The sequence below is a fragment of the Hoplias malabaricus genome, chromosome 13, assembly GCF_029633855.1.
Source record: "Hoplias malabaricus isolate fHopMal1 chromosome 13, fHopMal1.hap1, whole genome shotgun sequence".
NCBI lineage: Eukaryota > Metazoa > Chordata > Actinopteri > Characiformes > Erythrinidae > Hoplias > Hoplias malabaricus.
This window is the reverse complement of record NC_089812.1, coordinates 27617760-27638315: the sequence shown is the minus strand read 5'-3', so window position 1 is coordinate 27638315 and position 20556 is coordinate 27617760. Positions and strand designations below refer to the sequence as shown.

Genomic DNA, 20556 nt, shown 5'->3' with positions numbered 1-20556 from the left:
CAAACATATACACATAGCATCCCCTAAACCACAAATAACACTCCAAACAATCCTGAAATGTCCAGGGGGTGGAGTGAATGCAGATCCAGGGCAGGGCCCCAAAAAGTCCATGGCTAAGGCCCAGTATGATTAAAATAAGGTTTTGGGTAGATGACCCTTTACTGTGGCCTGTTTTGACATTCAGAATTATTAAAATATATTTAAGAACCCATATCGTCACTGTCCAATGAAATACACATATATCTTCCAAAATAGTAACTTTTCTGTTTATTCATCAACCTCTGTCCTTTTAACAGGAAACTCTAGGGTGATTGGTCAAAAAAATGGACGGGAGAAGGTAAAAAAAAAATAGAAAGCTGTCTATCACTATGATTGGTCCGCTTTTCTTACTGTTTTTTTGTCGACCAATTGTAGAGAACTATTTAATAATCAACGTGCGTCTATTGGTCAGTTGTTTTCGTAGTCCCACCCCTCCTCGCCCACAATGAATCAGGGAGAGTCTTTAGCTAAGAACGAGCTAACGGGAGCGGCTTTGAGTAGATTTCTATGAATATAAAACGCATATAAATAGTACATATTTTCATTGGAATTAAACGGGAATATTTTAAAACTGACTACACATGAAATACACCCCGCTTATAGGAGTTAATACGAAGAGTTTATAGCGAACGTAATGAGGCTCAGTGGCTAATCCTTCCTCTTCATTCAAACTGAATTGGCTTTTCTCCACGGATCGCTCGGGAATTAATTTCACGGCTCATTTCGAGGTAAATAGTCCTCTAAGTTTTTATTATTCACATTTTCTTGATAATGTTGGGTTATTGGTGATTTGTTATTGGTAAAAAAACTACTAGGATACAGTTTGTCTTAACTAGCTGCACACTTAGCCAGATTAGCGAACGGTAGCTGAATTTCTTCTGGTTTCGGGAGCGGCCACAGAGGAGTTCATACCATATGTGCTTTAAGAGGCGGCTAATGTTAATCAACTGTTCGTTGTTGTGTTTTTAAGCCTCTGTAATTTTCAAAGACTGACACATCTCTAGGTTTTAGAGGGAACTGGAAGTGATTTCGTACTCGCCAGCTTATTAGATTTCCGTTCCACCTTAAATACAGGGAGTCAACAGTTGTTAAGGTGGAATTGAAAACTGGAATAAGTAGATGGCCAGGTTCGGCTTCATACAGTAAAATTGAACATTTAATTCTGGCCGAAATATACTTTTATATTGGGTTTAAAGGGATAATAGTAATCTAGGGGGCTTAAGGTATTTTGTCCTTTTAATTTTATTATTTTTAATGCAATATTTAGTACACAATTTCTATTTGCCTCTTTAACGAAAATTAAATATGAACTATGAAAAGGAATACACCGTAGCTCTCCAGGCTGATTATACAAACACTATCAATATCCTGAAATGAACATTTACCTGCTGTTGTTTTCACAACATTTGTTGTATCTGGCTTGCTATGATGACGAAATTCATGCAGTCCACTCTCTTTTAGGATGACTGAATACAAGCTGGTTGTAGTAGGAGCAGGAGGCGTTGGGAAAAGTGCACTGACCATCCAGCTGATCCAGAATCATTTTGTGGACGAGTATGACCCCACTATTGAGGTGTGTTAACGTTCAATTTAGTAGTAGAAGACACATTTCTTGTCAAAATGTCCAGCCACATTTATTTTCAGACATTATCCATGGCAGTCACACCACCATAATTTCAGTGTCTTTGAAAGTTTTGTTGCGATTATTAATTAATTCCTACCTTCATGAATGTTCTGTAACAGCTTCATCATTCATCTTTCAGAAATCAGTTTGGTTTAAAACATTCCTGATAAGTGTGATTGATTATGACAAAAAATGCTGTAGGCCGTGAGAGTGAATATATGTTAATGCACTTGAATTCATGAATATGGGACTGGAAGGAATGAGGCATGACCAGTATTTACATATATTAAACACTTCACATTTAAAAAAAATAAGAGGACATTTCCCAGAGTAATTCCTAACTACTCATTTGAAGACAGCATGCAGTATGAGTGCTATAGGATGTAGCTTTCTGTGGGTTCTAAGAGAAATCATTTCAATAGAATGCATGATGTATCTTTTTTAAGTTAAGGCTTTACACACATCTTTCACGTGTCTGTTAATGCATGTTTGCCAGTAAATGTCATCTTGATATATCTTGATATCTTAATTGATATGTTGGAGTGAAAGCAACATGCACGTTAAATGTAGTTTCCTTGTTATAATGGCGAATATCTCTGTAAACAATCAAAATATGACCTAGCATTGCAAATGTATCTGTCTTGTTTTCAGCTCACTTTACTGCGTAAATTCAGACCACTCTGACTTGTACGGGCACTCTCTCTCTCTTTCTCGTCCTTGTTTACTCTGCCATAAAATGTCTGTACCAGAAATACTGAGCTAGATCCCTCGTGTAGCTAGATTTGTGCTGTGAAGCGTTGCACATTTCGCACAAGAGTCCTTTCCCCCGTGATTCTGAAGTTGTTTAGTGCAGTAAACCATCAGAGGACCCAGCGTAGCAGCCAGAGGGGTTCTATTCTCCCTCTTACAGCTCAGTGGAACCTCACAATCATTTTGAAACTGTAATTTTAAGGTAGAAATACTACGGTGTGTTCCTTTAATGTAGCTTCATATTAGTAATGTGCTGTTCAAAATATAATCAGCACAGCTGTAGAACTAACTACTACAAGTTAATTCACTTATTAACCCAACTAAACATTTATTAAACAAATCATCATTATTCCAAAGTTGCCCAACCCTGCTGCCTGAGTTTAGTTCCAACAATAACTAACACACCCGCTTGCAACATTTGGGCCGTATCACGTAACAGTGGTAATTTAACCTACAGAGGGTAATCACTGCTAAAATACGTGGGCATTATAATGAATATGTAATATTGTGAATCTAGAAAAGATTTTTGGCAATATATTCCGATATCTGTTTTTTTAAAGCTTGATAAGCTAGACAGGGTGGGGCACATGGCACTAAATCCAATTAAGCAGGAGCATTTAAGCACATTATATAATGAGACTGTTGGTTGATGAATGCTTTACCAACTGACCATATACATGATATCTTCAGAAATAAATTTTTTAATGTATTATTACATACAAAATTACATTTCACACCCATATAAGTGTGCATTCCTAGTATATCAGAATTTTGATTAGTACTTTTAGCAGACTAAAAAAATCTATGTATTATTAAAACCATTTAAAAAGACACTGGAAACAATGTATAAAAACAGTGTTGTACACCCTTTTAATGTCTGTTTACACTCTGTTCAAATTAGGACTCCTACAGAAAGCAGGTGGTAATCGATGGGGAGACTTGTCTGTTGGACATCCTGGACACTGCAGGTCAGGAGGAGTACAGCGCTATGAGGGACCAATACATGAGGACTGGCGAGGGATTCCTCTGTGTGTTTGCCATTAATAATGTAAAGTCTTTTGAGGACGTGCATCTGTACAGGTACTTTATCTTTTATTTGCCATCTATTAACGTTCTTGTGATGTTGTTCCACTAAAGTAAAGAATAGTCCATAAGATGTACTGAACTTATAATGCTGATTCTGGACCATTTAAATATTAAGCATTTTAAATGAAGAAGTCAGTTTTGATAAACAAGTAATATTGGTAGGGATTATGATGCTAGAGAACCAGCCCTTATTTCATAAACATTACTGGAAACCAACTTTGAAATTCTATAATATCAAAATGTAGCAACTTCCTTTTTTCTTCGTAGAAAAGGCTTAGAAAGTAAGTTGATGACACAGGGATTTATTTCTGCATTCCAGATTTATATGCTGCCTTTGCAAATTTCCATTTCACAAATTATTTCTTTAATCTTTTACAAAATTGTCACCCTTTCATTTATGTGCAGGGAGCAGATAAACCGGGTGAAGGACAGTGATAGTGTCCCAATGGTATTGGTGGGAAATAAGAGTGATTTGAGTTCTCGCACAGTAGAGACTCGTCAAGCACAAGAGCTTGCTCGTGGATATGGAATCCCATTTATTGAGACATCTGCCAAAACAAGACAGGTGGGTGTATATGTTGTGCTGACATACAGGTATCATTATGCATTGTTGGGACTATAATAAAAGAAAGTTGTACCCTTGTTCCCACTGGAGAAAAAAAATGTAGAATGCACTTACAAATAACTGCCTCTACACAGCAAACAAGATATCATGCACTGGTTGTACTGAAAGAAGTCACCCATTACAGTACATGAGATTTAGGATGAAAAGTTGGAAAGCAGTTTGTGCATTAAAAAAATACTGAATTTCTATATTCAAGGAATGATCACTGGATTAGAAACACCTACCATTTATCTAGACTCATTGTCTGTTTTATCAGCTTCACTGACCATACATGAGCACATTGTAGTTCTACAATTACCAATCCCCTCACTACAACAGAGCAGGTATGATTTGGGTGGTGGATCATTCTCAGCACTGCACTGACACTACCGTGCTGGTGCAAGAGGATTAGATCATTCAGTGATCATTCAGTGTATAGAGTGCTATATTTGAATTACAACCAAGTTGTTTTTTTTTTTTGTTTTTTTTTTAAATAGCCTAAGCCTACATTAGCAACAATACTGCTTTCACAACTTTTAATTAAGTGGCCTGTAATTATAGAACAATTTTGTCTTTAATGACAACAGATCATCTAACTGGCATTTTGGATTGGATGTGCTGGTCTTTACCTCAAAAACTGGACATTTTATTAATTAAACTCACAATTTAATCAGCCAAATGATTTATGGAAAATGAATATTATTGTCTGTGTTTTGCCCAAAAGTAGCTAGCATGGCTCAGCAGTGTTAAGTTTAAAATGTTAGAATGGAAATTTCCAAGGGCGTAACACACAACAGGTTTATCATGAGGCAGGATAGTCATGGTGGTATTGAAGAACTTTGCATCACTGTAAATATGTCTGTTATGATTAGCTGAGTAATGATAATTCACTTTCGAAAATGAATAATTGATTAATAAAATGTAATCTCATCACAGGGGGTGGAAGAGGCATTTTACTCTCTGGTTCGAGAGATCAGGAAATATAAGGAAACAAACCGCAGCAACAAGAAGAGCAAGAAACACACACAGAGACGTTGCATTCTTTTATAGCAATGCTTACACCCACTCTTGCACTACATTCCTGGAATAGCACTGTGCGCGCACACATTCTGCTGTAGCATCTCAACCCCTCCCCCTTCACTTTCTCTGTAAAGGAAAAGCTCGTTTGTCTTGTCAGTGCAAGACGATGAGATCATAGCAGAAGTGATCCGTTAGTCCCAAATCAGGAACTTCAGCAACAGTGCCATGGCTACCACAGGTCTAGCTTTACTAGCAAAGCAGACAATTTACAGCTACTTTTTTTATTATGGGACTTGTTTTGCTATAAGGGAACACGTGGCTTGCCAACCGAGAGGTTGCTGATTGGGACTTAAAACATAACACATTTGGAATGTTTGGATCATGTCTTTATCCTTTAACTTTATCCTGCCTCAACCTCTTACTGGTCATTGATTTTGAAGCTTTGACTAGTTCTTGCACCAAATTCTACCTTTATTCTTGGAGCCTGAAACAGCTGAAATATCAGGTTACCGGTAAACCTGCGTTCACATGAGTAGACAAGTTTCTAATGTAAGTTCAGAATATGTAATGTGCATACAATCTATCTTCCAATAAGGAACAAAAAGCACCATATTTTTAGTTTACAATTTTATGTAACCAATTAAAATTTTGTCCACACACTTGTTTTCTCACTTCAGATTTTAATATTGAAGAACAAATTAATGTAATCATGTGGCATAATCATTTGGAAAAAAATCTAAAGATTTCTTTGTTAAAATACTTCAACCCAGCTCAGTGCATGTTTTTAATGGCCAAGAGTTTACTGTACTCGCCATGTGATGGAAATGTTCATTAACATTTAAATGAGACTCATTATTGTCCTTTGCTCAGGGACAGTAGAGTTCCCTTTTTAACCAAATTCATATCACTGCATATTTGGTAGACAATATCACTGTTCCTTGAAGCTAAAGTGATTTCACAGGAGATTATTAGTCACTTGTCATTTTGTCAGCTGGTGTGAACGCAGTGTAAGAAAGCTTAGCCAAGCAGGATCCCCCAAACCCTTTCCACTGTCCCATAGGCACTTCACAGAAATGAGTTTAAAGTGTTCTTGTTCACAAGCTTGAATTACCTCAAACAAGCTCTGTACCTGTAACCAGCATGAAACTGCTTTAGAGGTGGTCTTGTATTTTGTCCTGTGGAGTTAGACGTGAAGGGTTCAAATGTAGAACCAAGCCAATCCAGCTGCTCATTTTTGATCTTTTCTTTGTGAGCATAGGTGGTTAATGGATTCTGAATTCTTGTCCTAATATGCTCAGACACTTAGGAAGTGTCCACTTAATTCTATTCATGTGTTTATATGCCACTGTTTTGCTTTGGTGTAATCTTCTGGGGAAGTATTTCACAAGACTGGGACCAGATAACATGCCCATATTTGAGGACTGTCTCCTTCCCCTCCTCCTATTGGACAGGATGGCATAAGGTTTAAGTTATCTTTCTAAATTGAGGAATATCCCGTTCTGAAATTACCCCTTGCTCCCCATGTAGCGTGGTTAAGGTGGATGCTTTGGTAAGACCCAGAGAGGGACTGTTGTATTCAACAAATTCACGGTTATTAATTAGGGACAAATGCAACAGAAACATAAACCTTGCAAATAATGTGACCTGATCATCTCTGATTGTCACAGCGATGAGACAGTTTTAGGCATATTCCTTTTTTTTGTTGAATAAAGAGAATTTTGGCTAAAGTATGTGTCTTGTATTTCTGGTGCTATTAAGTAATGCATAGTATTTGGAAGCTCCATTAACTGATCATAACCATTTACATAACCATGCTATTAAACACACTGCTCTTATTACAACTGTACATTTTAGGGCTTATTTTACATTCATAATTACAGCAAATGCTGTAAATTTAATTTCAAATAAAGTCCATAAAATTTATTTTATATATTTATTTTTAAAGTATGACAAAATATTCTAATAGGGCTCACAAAAACAAGAATTTTACAAAAAAAACAAAAATATTTTATTTTCATAGTATATAAAAAGGCACCTAATATTACCAAATTGCAAATATTATAATAATACAAATTGGCTGAGCCAAAACCCTGCTCAGAATTTAACAGTGAAGGTGAGAATAAAGGGCTGCCTGGGGTTTACTCTCACCAGCCGAAACGTGACACAAGCTTCTCTTGATCATCGAGGTCTTTCTGGACCTTCTTCCTCATGTAAAAGATGGGACAGTCTCGGCTATATAGACAGAAATGAAGATTATTATGAGATGACTTGAGTTTGTTTTGTGTAAAATGTTAGAGCACATAGTGATTACACACACCTTGTACACAGCACATCTTCATGTAGAGAACCTTGGCAGCGCTGACACTGAGTCCACAGCCGAGAAAACTTCTCTTCCAGGGCTGAGAGATGAGCAATCTGAGTAAACAAAACCACATGTAACATGATTACAGTCAATTATTTAACATTTAAATAATCAGAACATGTAACATTAACAGGACACTGTGTTTACTTGTTGTCTAGAAGTGCAGTGTTTCCATGGTAATCACTAACTCATTCAAACAATTACCAAGATATTCAGAAACAAAACCCAAACATTCTAAACATTTCAAAGCCCTTGTATACAAGGCTGATAAACACTAACATACCTCCTTTTGATAGAGCTCTGACTCTTTCTTCTTGCAGAAATCACAAACAGCAGCTACAGAGAGAGTGTGAATTTGGAATAAAAACACTTATAAATTTCTACCTTTAAGAACATTCACATATTTTAATGAGATTTTCTTTATGAAACACATGTCCTTACAGATTTTAAACATACCATCAGTTTTGAGAACAGCTCTGCAACCAATGCATGTGCTGCGTTTCTGAGCAAAGGCCATGAGGCCACCCACCCTGGACGTCAGAACAGTCTTACAGCGTGTGTGATCTCCCTCTGAAACAGTTTTTCACAACGACAGTTAATTCAGATTTCATCACTAATTATGGCAACTATAAAAAAGGATTCTTATTGTGGGACTGAATAAATGTCGACCCTTAAACCACAGATCACATGTTCTGAAACAATAGTTATAGAAATGTCCATTTATACAGACAAATGCATTCATGTTTACTCACTTAGTAACACACTCTCAGCCTTAGTCTCTCCCAGTATAGGCTCGAAGATACGCAGTAGGGGTTTAGACAACTGTTGCTCTAGGTAGTACTGGGTGTCAATAGGGATGTTATTCTCCAGCACATAAATAGGATCCTGAACACACAAACAGAAATATTTATCACATGTGGGGTGGGGGGGATCAGACTAACTTGGGTTTATTTTGTGCAAGTTAGTTTTTATATTTAGTCCCTTACACTACCCCTGAGGTAATTACATTATGTAATGTACTAATTAAGGAAGTAAAACAAACATCTTAATCCACCACAAATCCATGACTTGAAATAAGTCAGTACTTAATGCATCACCTACACAATGTTTCTTTGTTTACATTTTTTATATTTCAATATGTATATATGGTTATTTTAACTTCCATAATCACAATGTCATATCACAACTGCACTTTAATCACAATCCATAATCATAATGTAATTTCACAACTGCACTTTATGTAAATAATCACAACTGCACTTTATGTAAATTATGTAAATAATGTTATATATTGCACTTCTGGTTAGATGCTAACTACATTTCATTGGCCCTATACTTGTACTCTGCACAATGACAATAAAGTTGAATCTAATCTAATCTAATAAGAGGTAAAATGTTAAAAGCCAGAATACTGGATAAAACCAGTGAGAGTGAAAAAAAATAATAAAATAAAAAGGCTTAAAGCTTAAGGCACTGTCAGTAAGATCCATTTATTTTTGAAAATATCCCTATCCAGAGGAATACAAAAACAGTTGCATAATCATGCCAGGAATGCCAGGTCTTAAGAGAGGCATCAAAACACCAGGAAGCATGAGAGAAACTGGTTTATTACCAAATCACTCCATACTCCCTATGTAGTGCATTAATGTCTAGACCTAATGTCTAGGTCTTAATAGTCCATTCTATATTTCTAATACAACTTATTTATTTATATATGAGGGAATCTGAAATCTAGTGATATCTGAATGTAGTTATGACTTATATATTTCACTATATAGGGAACGAGGAACTGTTTGAATTTCAGCCAGTGTGACGTCAGCATTTTCGAAAATGCTGTTTTCGCATGGATAGGAGGCCAAAATGAAGACAAAAAACCTCATGTGGACAGGATCTTAGTTATCCGGGTTGCACACATGCTTGTGAAATTACTATATTTACCCATATAGTCACACAGAATACTGTACTCAAACATAACCCCCTTATCATGATGGTTCAGTATGAATACAGTGTTATACCCATACTCAGGACAAAAGAAAACATGCAATTACTGTAGCACAGTGTGACCTAAATGATTTCGGCTTTCCAACACATTAAAACACATCAACACTTTTCAATTTGTAATATATCAGTCAAATATAAACATTTATATGATACGTGTTTCTGGCATATTCATGACTAATTAATGATTTAACAGAAATAAAAATGCAAGAAAACACTCAACTGACCTCTGATTTCATGTACGCTGCTACTCCTTTTGCTGCCTTAATGATGACATATGGAACTCGGTCACCAAGATTAGGAGCGCTACCTGCATCTCGCTTTCGCATCCTGCACACACACCCACACCCACCCATAAGTCTACATAGGTACCACTTGGTACAAGACAAAGAAGTTGGTTTCCCCACCCCAAAAAAAAAAAAAAAAAACATCTACATACACTCATCAAAATGTATCAATACAATGGTGAATATATACATCAATAAGCAATTACATCAAAACAACATTCTTTGTTCAGCACTAGTCCATTTTTATCAGCTCCACTTTCTAAATGGGTGCTCTTATTTCTACAAACTGAAGTCCATTTGTTGCTGCATATTTTTTGAAGCCCCTTTCACTCCTTTTTTCAAGGGCTCCCAAAGGACCACCACAGAGCAAGTATTGTTTGAATGGTGGCTAGTTCTTAGCATTGCAGTGATGCTGATGCTGTGGTGCTGTGTCTATGCTGTTATGAGTGGATCATACAAAGCAGTGCTGTGGGAGATTTAAAATATTGTGTCCACTCACTTGCCATTCTATTAGACACACCTGCCTATGTTGATTCACCTTGTAGATGCAAAGTCAGAACCAATAGCTCATCTTTTGCAGCAGTTTGAGTTGGATATCCTCTACTTGTTTCACTGCCCACAGGACACAGTTGGGTGGATAGTTTAGGTTGGTAGACTACTCTCAGTCCAAGTGACTCTGAGGTGTTTAAAGCTCAGCAAAACTGCAGTGTCTGAACCACCCAATAGTACAGCACATGCTAATAAACCACCATGTCTGTGTCACAGCAGCGCTGAGAGTGACCCACTACCCCTAGTCTGTGGTGTTCCAGCAGGGGTCCTGACTACAGAATAGGATGAAAAGGTAAGGAATAATGCAGAACAACAGACTGACAACAGTCTTTAACTGTAGACCTACAAAGTGAACCTATATGGAAAAGAGAGCTGATAAACTGGTAAATAAGGGTAGTACACATTTATTTTAAAAGGTTTTAGCTGACTGGTGTATGAATAAACACTACACACACACACACACCTCTCAGCCAACTCGACGTGGGCCTGTTTTCCTGCATACTCCTGGGCTGTGCGTGTCAGTTCCTTGGTGATCACTAACTGACTGATGTCAATGCGATTACATAATAGGTCTGAGATCACCTCTTTAGCATGGCCCACGGCTCCATTGGGGTCTCTACAACAAAAATACAAACAGATACACCTTTATGCAATCCTGAACTGAATGGTTCACGTGCGTCATTGGAAAACTCCTGAATAACAAGCTCTGTGGTGTATATGGGTGTGTACCTGTCTATGAGGATCTTTTGGAGGCATGTATTAATGAGGTTGGCCACTAGGGGGCAATTGTCTCGTCTGACAGTTTCAATCCCCTTACAGTCCATTTTATCGTGATGCTCTGAACTGGAGGAGAAATACAGCCCTGCGTATCTCTTCTTATTAATCAGCAGGTATGGGTAGTACACCTGAGAGGCAGACATATGTTTACACATCATTGTTTTTTGCCAGTCTGTATTCAAGATTCATATGCACAGAGGAAATGAATATTAGGATTATTATTTTTAAACTGCAAAATATTTTTTTACCCTGGACTACAAGCTACTATATAAAAGTATACATGCCACTAAATACACAGAATTAATGTATATTACACTGTCTGTGTGTCTGAAAACGGATTCTAATGGGTATTTAAAAACAGCATTATTTAATATGTTACATGAGTGTATTGTTCAATACTGTTATATGCTTCTGTTCAGTAGAATAATGCTGCATAATGACTCAAGTCCCTAAAACAAATGTTCAGTATCACGTACCTTCTCAAACTCTAGTTTGATAGGTGGAACAAAATGGGAAGACACCCATTCAGCAGCCTCCTTTCCCACAGTCATTGCTTCCTGTACAGTGTCCACACCCATTTTCACCATTACAGAGTCTGTGTCTCCATAGATGACCTAAACACACAGCAAATATATACAATAACTAGCATTCCTTTCTATGATGTCAAAAACAGCAAATCTGACAAATGCTGCAATACTTTCTTACTGACATGTTTCTACATGCCCCGTTTCCTGTGGGTCTCACCTTGGCATCAGCCTGAAAGCCATTAGCGATGGTATACTTGGATTCCACCAGTTGCTTTGTTTGTTCAATCATCTGCCTGCCAAAGCCTGTCACACTCTACACACACAAAGTCCATTAAAATAAATTAATATCTTTTTAAACCGCACAAGTGACACAGAACCACACAATATAATGGAACACAAGCAACTGATACAGCAAGAGAGCAACATCCAGGAGGAGCTTTATTTGGTTATATTTAAATAAAAAATAGAAAGACTGACAAGTTTACAGGTGTCAGTCAGAATGTAACTGACCTGTGATATCTCCAGGCAGGGCAGTTTTCCCACTTGTGCTCCAGTAAAACCATATACAGAGTTTGCACTGATCTTCAGAGCTAGCTGTCTACCATCCAGCACCTGCTTCTTAAAGGGGTCAGTTTCCTTCTTAAGCTCAGCCTTTGCCCTAAAAACACAATCCAAATCGGGGTCAAAAGGTAAGCTTTCTTTAAACACAGATGTTACAGTGACATGAGCAAGGTGCTTCAGCTCACTGTAAATGATGGTGCTTTTGCTTTTTTATTCTCTTTTGTTTTGTGGAGATGTAAATTTGCATTTCTACCGTGGGTGGAACTTTTCTCAATTCCCTCACCTCTTCCTGGCACTCAGCAGGTTTTCCAGGATTTCAGGCAGAAGGCCCTTCCTCACTGAGCTTTTAACAAACAGATCTCCAGTGGGAGTCTTAATGAAGTCCTCTGATGACAGACTACACACAAACACATAAATATCAATGCAAACATTTATTAAGTATGCCTTGAATAAACAAGCCCGCCCTCCCAAAAAAAACAAGATCAAACTCAAAAACAAAATCATACTCACCCCAGCTTTTCTGCCTGGCCTTTCTGCAGCAGGGTGGTGTAACAGAGATTATGAGCCATCATAATAGATGGGTACAGAGAAGAGAAATCCAGAGTGGCTATAGGAACGCTGTAATACCTGCTCAGACACACAAGACAAAATTCATATAAAAATGCATGACTACTCATAGTAGTATGTAAATGATCTTTTGAAGTATTATATTTTACTCAAAAAATGCTTTAAAAAAACTGAATGCACTGACCCTTTCTCTGGCTCAATGACGGTGGCTCCTGTGTAGTCTTCACCTCCCTCCGTCTTTACTACTGGCATAACCAGATTCTGTTTCATAGCCTTTAAACATACACAAATATCATTTATCTGCCAAACATTTACTAAAGCGTGGATGTACCCAAGTCAGATATATGCAGCTATACTTCATTGTGTTAGATAACTTCACAGACCTGTCGGAGTAGCTGTGACACTACTTTAATCTGCTGGCCACGAGACAGCAAATATGTCAGAGGCACGCCAGTCACTCTGGCCATCTCCATGTAGTTAATCACACACATTAATTTCTGCAGCAAGCGCAGAGGCAGATATGCATCCTTCAGACAGTAAACAGCCAAACGTCGCCTTGTCTGCTCATTCCCATTCTGCAAACAGAAGTTACTGACATTAATTGAATTGTGACGATTAATTGAAGTCTGATAATTATGCAATCTGTGCATATTTTATGATGCTATGCTGTAAAAATCACTCTACCCAATTTCTCCTGAAAAGAAAGAATATTTACTATGTTTTATTTTGAACAGCACTGTATCATAATAAAATATACTGCATGTCAAAAAACAGGTAAAGCAGATGTAATTGTTTCTGGACAGTGTATGTAATTCTGAGCTAAGGCTGGAATGTGGGGTTCATACAACTATTGCTTTAAGGGTCCTGTCTTGCCAAACAGCTCTGATCAGATGAACCACCTTCACCTAGAAGATTCCAGTACCAACATAACTCTCAGGAACCCTACAATTCCATCATGTTCTTACTCATTGTGTAAACCTCACTGCTGAACTCTCACCTCTGAGAGACTCTAAAGAGTAGACAGAAGGATTGCATACTTGTAGGTCAGTGATTATGGAGTGTTGAACATCCTCTTTTTGCTCCTGCAGGAAGTGGAAACTGACAGCATTGAGGGTGTAGGAGCGCAGTTTGTAGTCCCTCAACAGTACCTGTGAAAAGCAAATCTCACTGTAGCTTACAGAGGGTATGCATCCTGTGTAGACTATTAGATGTTTTTGGAAATGTTAGTGTAAAAGAAACAGAAATGTATAAGTAGTTGTACCTGCAAAAGATCAAACTGCACTCTTCCCTCCATGTTAACAGTTTTGTTTTCTCTGCGACCCATCTGTTTGCTCTGGAAACTGGATTCCTTCAGAACAGACTTAATTCCCTTCACTCGCCCCAAGAAGGGGAAATAATTCACCTAGAGACAGAAAACCCACAGCCATCACAACTTTTCAGAATTAAGGGACATTTAAATAAACATGAGATCCTGAATGTCTCCATGTCCTTATAGGAAATAAATGAACAGGGCCATATTAACAATATAATATATTACTGCCTTTGTGTAGTACAACACAAGCACATTGAGTATATTTATACGGTGGATACACACCTTCAGAGTAGCAGCTCTGTTCAGTAAGTATGGCAAGTCAAAGTTCTGTATATTGTAGCCTGTGATGATATCAGGATCCACTGTTCTCACAAACTCTGCCCAGCTCTGAGAAAGTTTTTCATAAATCATTAAATCATAGAGAAATGATTCAACAGATCAAAAATTAACAGGGTGTGGGGAAGGGGGAAAAACACTATAAATTATTCTGCATACCTGGAGAAGTTGTTTCTCTTGAGTGAAGCAGAGGATCTGAGAACCCACTATACTAGCACAGCTCTGTAAGGTGAAAACTGTGCGGATGAAGGGCTCCTTTTCTCCCTGACGCTGCACCATAGAGGCGATCTGAATCACTGGGTCAACCTCAGCCTCTGGAAACACACCTACCACACACAAACATACCTGTGAGACTTGACTTTTGCTCAAATTACAGAAACTAACACTGAAACCCTTCAATAAATGGAGGACAGAGAAATTTAAGTGAAAAATGTAATAAAATAAATAATTATCCATTTTTTATATTGTTGCTGCAGAATAGGAAGAGGCAAAAACATCAAAACCAAGGACTGACAAGCTGGATCCAAGAAAATAATACATTTGATACATTAAAAGAAATAATTAAGAAGTGTGAATAAAATGATCAGATCAATTAAATCAATTAAAAAGTGTTAATAATCATGATTTTGTAACAAAATATGCTATCTCAGTAACACACTCACCTTTTCTGCCAGCACACTCAATGTCAAAACTTAGGACCCTGAGTGGTGCAATTCTCTGCCACTCTCCTTCTGCTGGGTGACTGATCAAATCTGTCCATCCCACATCCACCTCATACTGACACAGAGAAACCTGTCAGTGAGAGAGAGAGAGAGAGAGAGAGAGAGATTAAGATAAAGTCTCTGATAAAGGCACAGCCTAATGCTTATAATATTAATAAACTTCCTAAACCCTTAACAACTGACACAGCCATTACCTTGCCTGGGTAACGCGAGTCTGTCTCTCCAGTAGTCTGTTTCTCCTCCCTCAGTCTGTACTTCCCTTTAGGCAACTCAATCCAGCAGCACCCAACCACATCACTGTCTACCATGAACCTGGAACCCACAAACACAATGTAGGAGTGAATATATAAATGTAGGAGTGAATATATAAATGTAGGAGTGAATATATAAATAACTTAGTTAAAGGTCTTAGAAATATTCAGGAGAACAGCCTGATGTTAAAAGTGTCACAAATATTCTGTCACGAATTTGAGAGTTGTAAATAGTGTGGAACAATACATAACACGAGAAACAATATATTAAACTCTAATTAAAATTATATTTAATATAAGCACATTTATACCATACACATACATACCTGATCTCAAAATCAATGTTGGCCTCATAGGCAGAGTAGCTTTGTATGGAATAGTTTGCAAATTTAAAGCCCTGTTCTAGGATACGCTTTGCTGGGGCAACCAAACGTGGCATCGCCATAGTGATCTGCAGAAAGTCCATTGGTCGTTTGCCATGGTAACCATACATACCTTAGTAAAACCAAGAGAGCAAGGAGATTAAACCATATATATGTAAACAAAACATAGTCGCAGAAATATAAAAGCCACAGAAACACATCAGACTTACTTTCCTTACGAGTGATGTCCACTGCCAGAACAGTAACTGATATATTGTCTTTGTTTGAGCGCATATCCTTCAAGACAGCAGAATTCAGCTCTTTCTGAAACTCAACCAAGTGTGAACTTGTAAAGCCTAAAACAGAAAGAAATCCAACAAGTTTTAAATACTTTTCAAAATATATGGTGATTAAAATAGAGAGGAAACCTACACTTGACACTCAAATTCAACAAACGAGCAAACTAACTTGGAAACGTCCTAAAGATGATGGAGGTTTTGCCTTACCAGCTGGTGCAGGGACGTAGAAGTAGGGTGCAAAGCCATGCACATGACAACACACACTGTTCCCATTATCAGTCACTCCAAACATACGGACCACTGGAACCTTCCCCTGGACCTGTCCTGGCATCCCTTGCACAGCAGTGCCTACAAAGTGTATCAAAGCATTAGAAACATCAGCATATTAGGGCAAACAGTACTCTGGAAGTTTTCTATTAATGCATGTGGCAAGTACTCTACCCAGGTAATAATCCAAGTCTATCTGTTGGAAGATGAGTGTGTCTTTGTCAGGCTCGACAGGAGGAGCAGCAGGACGACGCCAGCGAGGGTTCAGATCGGCTGAGAATAAATCGCCTGCTCAGAAGAAGACAAGAGTAAATAAGGTGGCCAAATATTTCACATTATACTTTCTCTGATATCCTCAAACCAGCTAATGAGAAGTTTCCACTCACAGGCTATTAGGCCTTTGAACAAGCTGTTAAACGTGGAGTCTTCACCCATTACCATTACCCAATTGCTGTTGTTATTATTATTTCATCATGTCAGTACTACAATATCACTTACCAACTGGTATCACATCATGACCAGCCTGACCCTCTCCTGACTCTGCCTCCATATCCATTTCATCAAAAAGGGCAAGTTCTTCCTCAAACTGGGAAGGACTGTCCTCCCACTCAGTGCCCATCCTTCCCTTCTTTGCCTGGGACGCTGCCAACGCAGGTCCGCCATTCCGCTTCTTAACATCCATCCTCAGCACCTACGTGGAAACACAAACATATTAGGACAAATATAAACAAATGATCAGCTTAAAAACAATTCCACATGAACCCTACACCCTGCATACCCTATCATACACACGACACACCTGCTCCCATCATATGGTTGGGAATGCAGAGTGTAAATGTCAAGGCTAAACCTTAAGGGGCGCCCAAAGCCCAGAGCTGTACATGAACTTATAATTATTTATAATACTTTTAATTTATATTAGCAGATAATTGGATACAAATTTTATTCAACACACATTTTAGCTACTTATACTTGAGTTACTAATTGTTTTTTTGTAAATCATTTCAGTGATGATGTGTGCTGTGGAGTTTAACACTTTTAACAAAACACAAAATTATATATAGAGAATATATATCCCTATGCTGAGAAACCAGAACAATGAAAAACGTGAAAACAAATAAGGGTGTCAAAAACAGGGGGGGAGCAGGAAGTTGTGAATTGATGGTGATGGGGAAAAATAGATGAATCCCCTACAAACTAATTTCTGTCCATCCTAATGACTCATTGAGAAGTTATTTCCATTCCAAATGTCATATATGTGGCTTAGATCCAATTCTAATATTAAATCTTTGGTGTAACTAGGATGCCTTCAATATGCAATTAGTCCCAGCCTCTATCATAATGGTTCCCCCCACTATTCACCAGCTGTTAAAAAGCCCCACTCTGTAAGTTAATAGGATTAGATCCTTATATTTATGACGTATGAAACCATGGCTGTCTGAATCTGCCCCCACTGTGTTTTGATTATTTGCTGTTCCAAAGAAGTCATAGCACTGATCATTTTTTCGCTCATGATAAGACTCCCAGAGCATAAAACACACTACACGGACATGTAAAATAGGTTAAAAAGGTTATTTTCACTGGAGAAGGTATTAAGCTGTCAAAGTAAAGTTAAACACATTATAACCGAGCAAGCGACTGTAACGTTAACTTTGTGCGTAGTAAGCTAATACATTTATTAGCGAAATTATGATATCCAGAAGCGTTTAAAAACGGGTATCTGTACGTTTCACTGTTAATTTCACATTCACCAATAATCGCGACAAGAACCATATAAATACAGCACCGGATAAACCAAATCGTTCTGCATTAGCTTTAGCCAAGCACAGGGTAAACCACAGGTAAACAAACCGACACTGCGCATGCATCCAGCTCCCGCGGACACTCACAGTATAAACCAGTTTAACACGACAACGCACTTTTTAGATCAATAAAGGCATGCGCGTGCTCTCCGTCTCGGGCCCGAATCTCTCGCCACTCTGTTCTCTCCGCGCGCCCCACACTCCAACCTGGACCACCGCGCGGGCTCTGTTTTCCCGGCAAAACTGCATGACAACGAGCGCAAGCTGTGATTGGTGCATACAGAGGAAGTGACTCTGGACAATATAGATAACAAATTAAAAGCCTTTTCGGCTCTGTTCAGACCTGCAGTATGTACTTGTAAATACTTTTTGACTGCGGACAGTGAGATACAACGTTGTTGTTGTCAGACTAAGCCAATTGCCAACAGGTGTTACTTGTCATTTTCAAAGAGAAGGAAAAGTCAGCGACAACGGCTCAACCATTTAAAATAGTTATTGATTAAAATACCATATGAATTTAATGTCATATCGGACTAAGTGGTCTTGCCCTGATTACATTACCATTTCTGATTTATACCACGTAAACATGTCATATGCATCATTATGTTAAAACACATTTGCTGCCTTTCTTTTACTAGTTTGTCCTGTTAATATACAGATAAGTCGGGACTCCAATATTTACTTTCTAAGAATAGTTTGTTAATGTTATTGTTAATCTTATATGAAATTATATAATTCTCCAAGACACAGTGCTAACATAATCTATATGCTAAACAACTACAAAGAAATACAAAAAAAATCAATAAACACATACAAAACAAAAAAAAAGTAATATTGTAGTACTGACATGATGAAATATAATAATAACAACAGTAATTGGGTAATGGTAATGGGTGAAGACTCCACATTTAACAGCTTGTTCAAAGGCCTAATAGCCTGTGAGTGGAAACTTCTCATTAGCTGGTTTGTTTTAGCCTGGATGAGACTGTATCTCCTGCCAGATGGTAGTATGGTGAACAGGCTGTGTGCTGGACAACTATTCATCATCCAATTCTTTTAGATTTTTCTCATGCAGTATGACTGCTAGATGTCTTGTAAGGCAGGAATTTTGTTGCTTTTGAGTGATTCTGCTGTCTTCAGCACTGTCTTAAGTGCCTTCCCTTTGCAAGCAGTACAGCTGCCATACCAGAAACTGATGCAGTCTGAGAGAATAAGTCAATTAACCAATATTTATATATAGCACTTTTTACGACTGACGTTGTCACCAAGCAGCTTTAACAGAATTAGTATCAGAACAGGTAGCAAAGCAAATCAAAATACTCTCAATGGTGCAACTAGTTCATGAGGATGTGAGGGCACAGGCCAAATATTTCAACCCTGAACTGGATAAGCAGTTACAGACAATGGATGAATTTATGTATTTTGAATTGAAATAGATGAAATAAAAAAGATAATAGTTAGAATTAGATAATAGAACACATTTGATATGAATGTCTGTTAAATGCCACAAAGGTACATTAAGCTATGTTTGGGTTTGGTGAGCAATGTTTTGAAAATAGAGTACATTTTATTTTTTAATTGCCAATAGTCACATGTGCTTACAAAGTAACAGCTTTTATTTAAAGCCAAAGCTAGAGGTAATGGAAAAACAGAAGTAGTCCTTATGGTGTATTCCACAAAGCAGGATTTTTGCTATATTATTTTATCCCAGAGTAAAGCCTGGGTCGTTCCCATTAGACAGTTCTCAACCTTGGGTTTGAAGGGTCATTGGCATGTCCGTCTATGTTCACATACTCTACCACCAGAGGGACCACACATCCGGAATCATGAGCAGAGCACTAGTGCATTGGTCCAAGTGACCTCCAGTTGACAAGCAGGCTAATAGTAACCGCAGAGTCATCCTTTTGCAGTGGGTTAAACAGGTTTTCTTATACATATAATGCACCTGTGTTGATGCAGTTGGTAAAAAAAATAACTTTATGTCAGATTCTTCATATTTTACAGCTAAATTGCACTTGTTAAATATTGATATAAAATCCATAATTTATCTTGGACGTCTTTTGTGAAACACCAAGTGTTAAAGATTGCCACCTATTATACACTGTTTAATAGTACGGCAACAACAATATTGCAGTGATCAATGATATTAGGCTAAAGCTCGAGGAGAGAAAACGCTGACCTTCACCTTCTACATTCACAAACCTGTGTGTGTCATGGACTATATGGTATGTCTGTAATGTTGTAACATCTCACGTTGTAGTCAGCACTAGACTCTCCTCTGGCCACTAGTACGCAGTATAAATAACCGCGCTGCCCTTTTCTCCGCTGCGGGTAAAAATCATTCAACATTAAAAACAGTCTCACGTTCCTCACGGGTTGCGAGCGCCCAACCGACGTGAGGCTCAGCCAATAAGGTGAAGCCAAAGCCTCCGCGTCAGCCAATCACATCTCTTC

The 20556-nt window shown here is 38.0% G+C and overlaps 2 protein-coding genes across 4 annotated transcripts; one reads left to right on the top strand and one right to left on the bottom strand.

Moving 5' to 3' along the window:
- The first annotated feature begins 468 nt into the window (after positions 1–468).
- Positions 469–6835, top strand: zgc:55558 (GTPase KRas). The gene is made up of 5 exons (XM_066641817.1): positions 469–767; positions 1501–1612; positions 3315–3493; positions 3905–4064; positions 5040–6835. The coding sequence occupies exons 2-5, from the start codon at positions 1502–1504 to the stop codon at positions 5151–5153; spliced, it is 564 nt and encodes a 187-aa protein (XP_066497914.1). The 5' UTR covers positions 469–767; position 1501; the 3' UTR covers positions 5154–6835.
- A 238-nt stretch (positions 6836–7073) lies between these two features.
- Positions 7074–20482, bottom strand: pold1 (polymerase (DNA directed), delta 1, catalytic subunit). 3 transcript variants are annotated; one of them, XM_066642136.1, is made up of 27 exons: positions 20356–20482; positions 16799–16991; positions 16475–16588; positions 16241–16381; positions 15965–16090; positions 15699–15867; positions 15316–15433; positions 15062–15191; positions 14559–14725; positions 14346–14450; positions 14013–14153; positions 13789–13899; positions 13135–13326; positions 12936–13024; positions 12695–12811; positions 12468–12581; positions 12134–12281; positions 11841–11936; positions 11573–11710; positions 11049–11224; positions 10783–10935; positions 9711–9813; positions 8238–8370; positions 7942–8055; positions 7769–7821; positions 7441–7538; positions 7074–7355 (listed from the first exon to the last, which is right to left on the bottom strand). In XM_066642136.1, the coding sequence occupies exons 1-27, from the start codon at positions 20449–20451 to the stop codon at positions 7268–7270; spliced, it is 3423 nt and encodes a 1140-aa protein (XP_066498233.1). In that variant the 5' UTR covers positions 20452–20482; the 3' UTR covers positions 7074–7267. The 3 variants fall into 3 exon arrangements, with proteins under 3 accessions (XP_066498233.1, XP_066498234.1, XP_066498235.1); XM_066642137.1 differs by lacking the exon at positions 20356–20482 and adding an exon at positions 18220–18362; XM_066642138.1 differs by lacking the exon at positions 20356–20482 and adding an exon at positions 18190–18353.
- Positions 20483–20556: the final 74 nt, after the last annotated feature.

Bases quoted from the DNA above. Each gene is read 5' to 3' on its own strand.
- zgc:55558 (XM_066641817.1), top strand. From the start codon at position 1,502: ATGACTGAATACAAGCTGGTTGTAGTAGGAGCAGGAGGCGTTGGGAAA. The intron at 1,613-3,314 runs GTGTGTTAACGT...TGTTCAAATTAG, and splicing joins AGTATGACCCCACTATTGAG to GACTCCTACAGAAAGCAGGT. The intron at 3,494-3,904 runs GTACTTTATCTT...ATTTATGTGCAG, and splicing joins GAGGACGTGCATCTGTACAG to GGAGCAGATAAACCGGGTGA.
- pold1 (XM_066642136.1), bottom strand. From the start codon at position 20,451: ATGTTGAATGATTTTTACCCGCAGCGGAGAAAAGGGCAGCGCGGTTAT. The intron at 15,434-15,698 runs GTATGTATGTGT...TGTGGGTTCCAG, and splicing joins AACATTGATTTTGAGATCAG to GTTCATGGTAGACAGTGATG. The intron at 14,451-14,558 runs GTATGCAGAATA...AAACTTTCTCAG, and splicing joins AAGAGAAACAACTTCTCCAG to AGCTGGGCAGAGTTTGTGAG.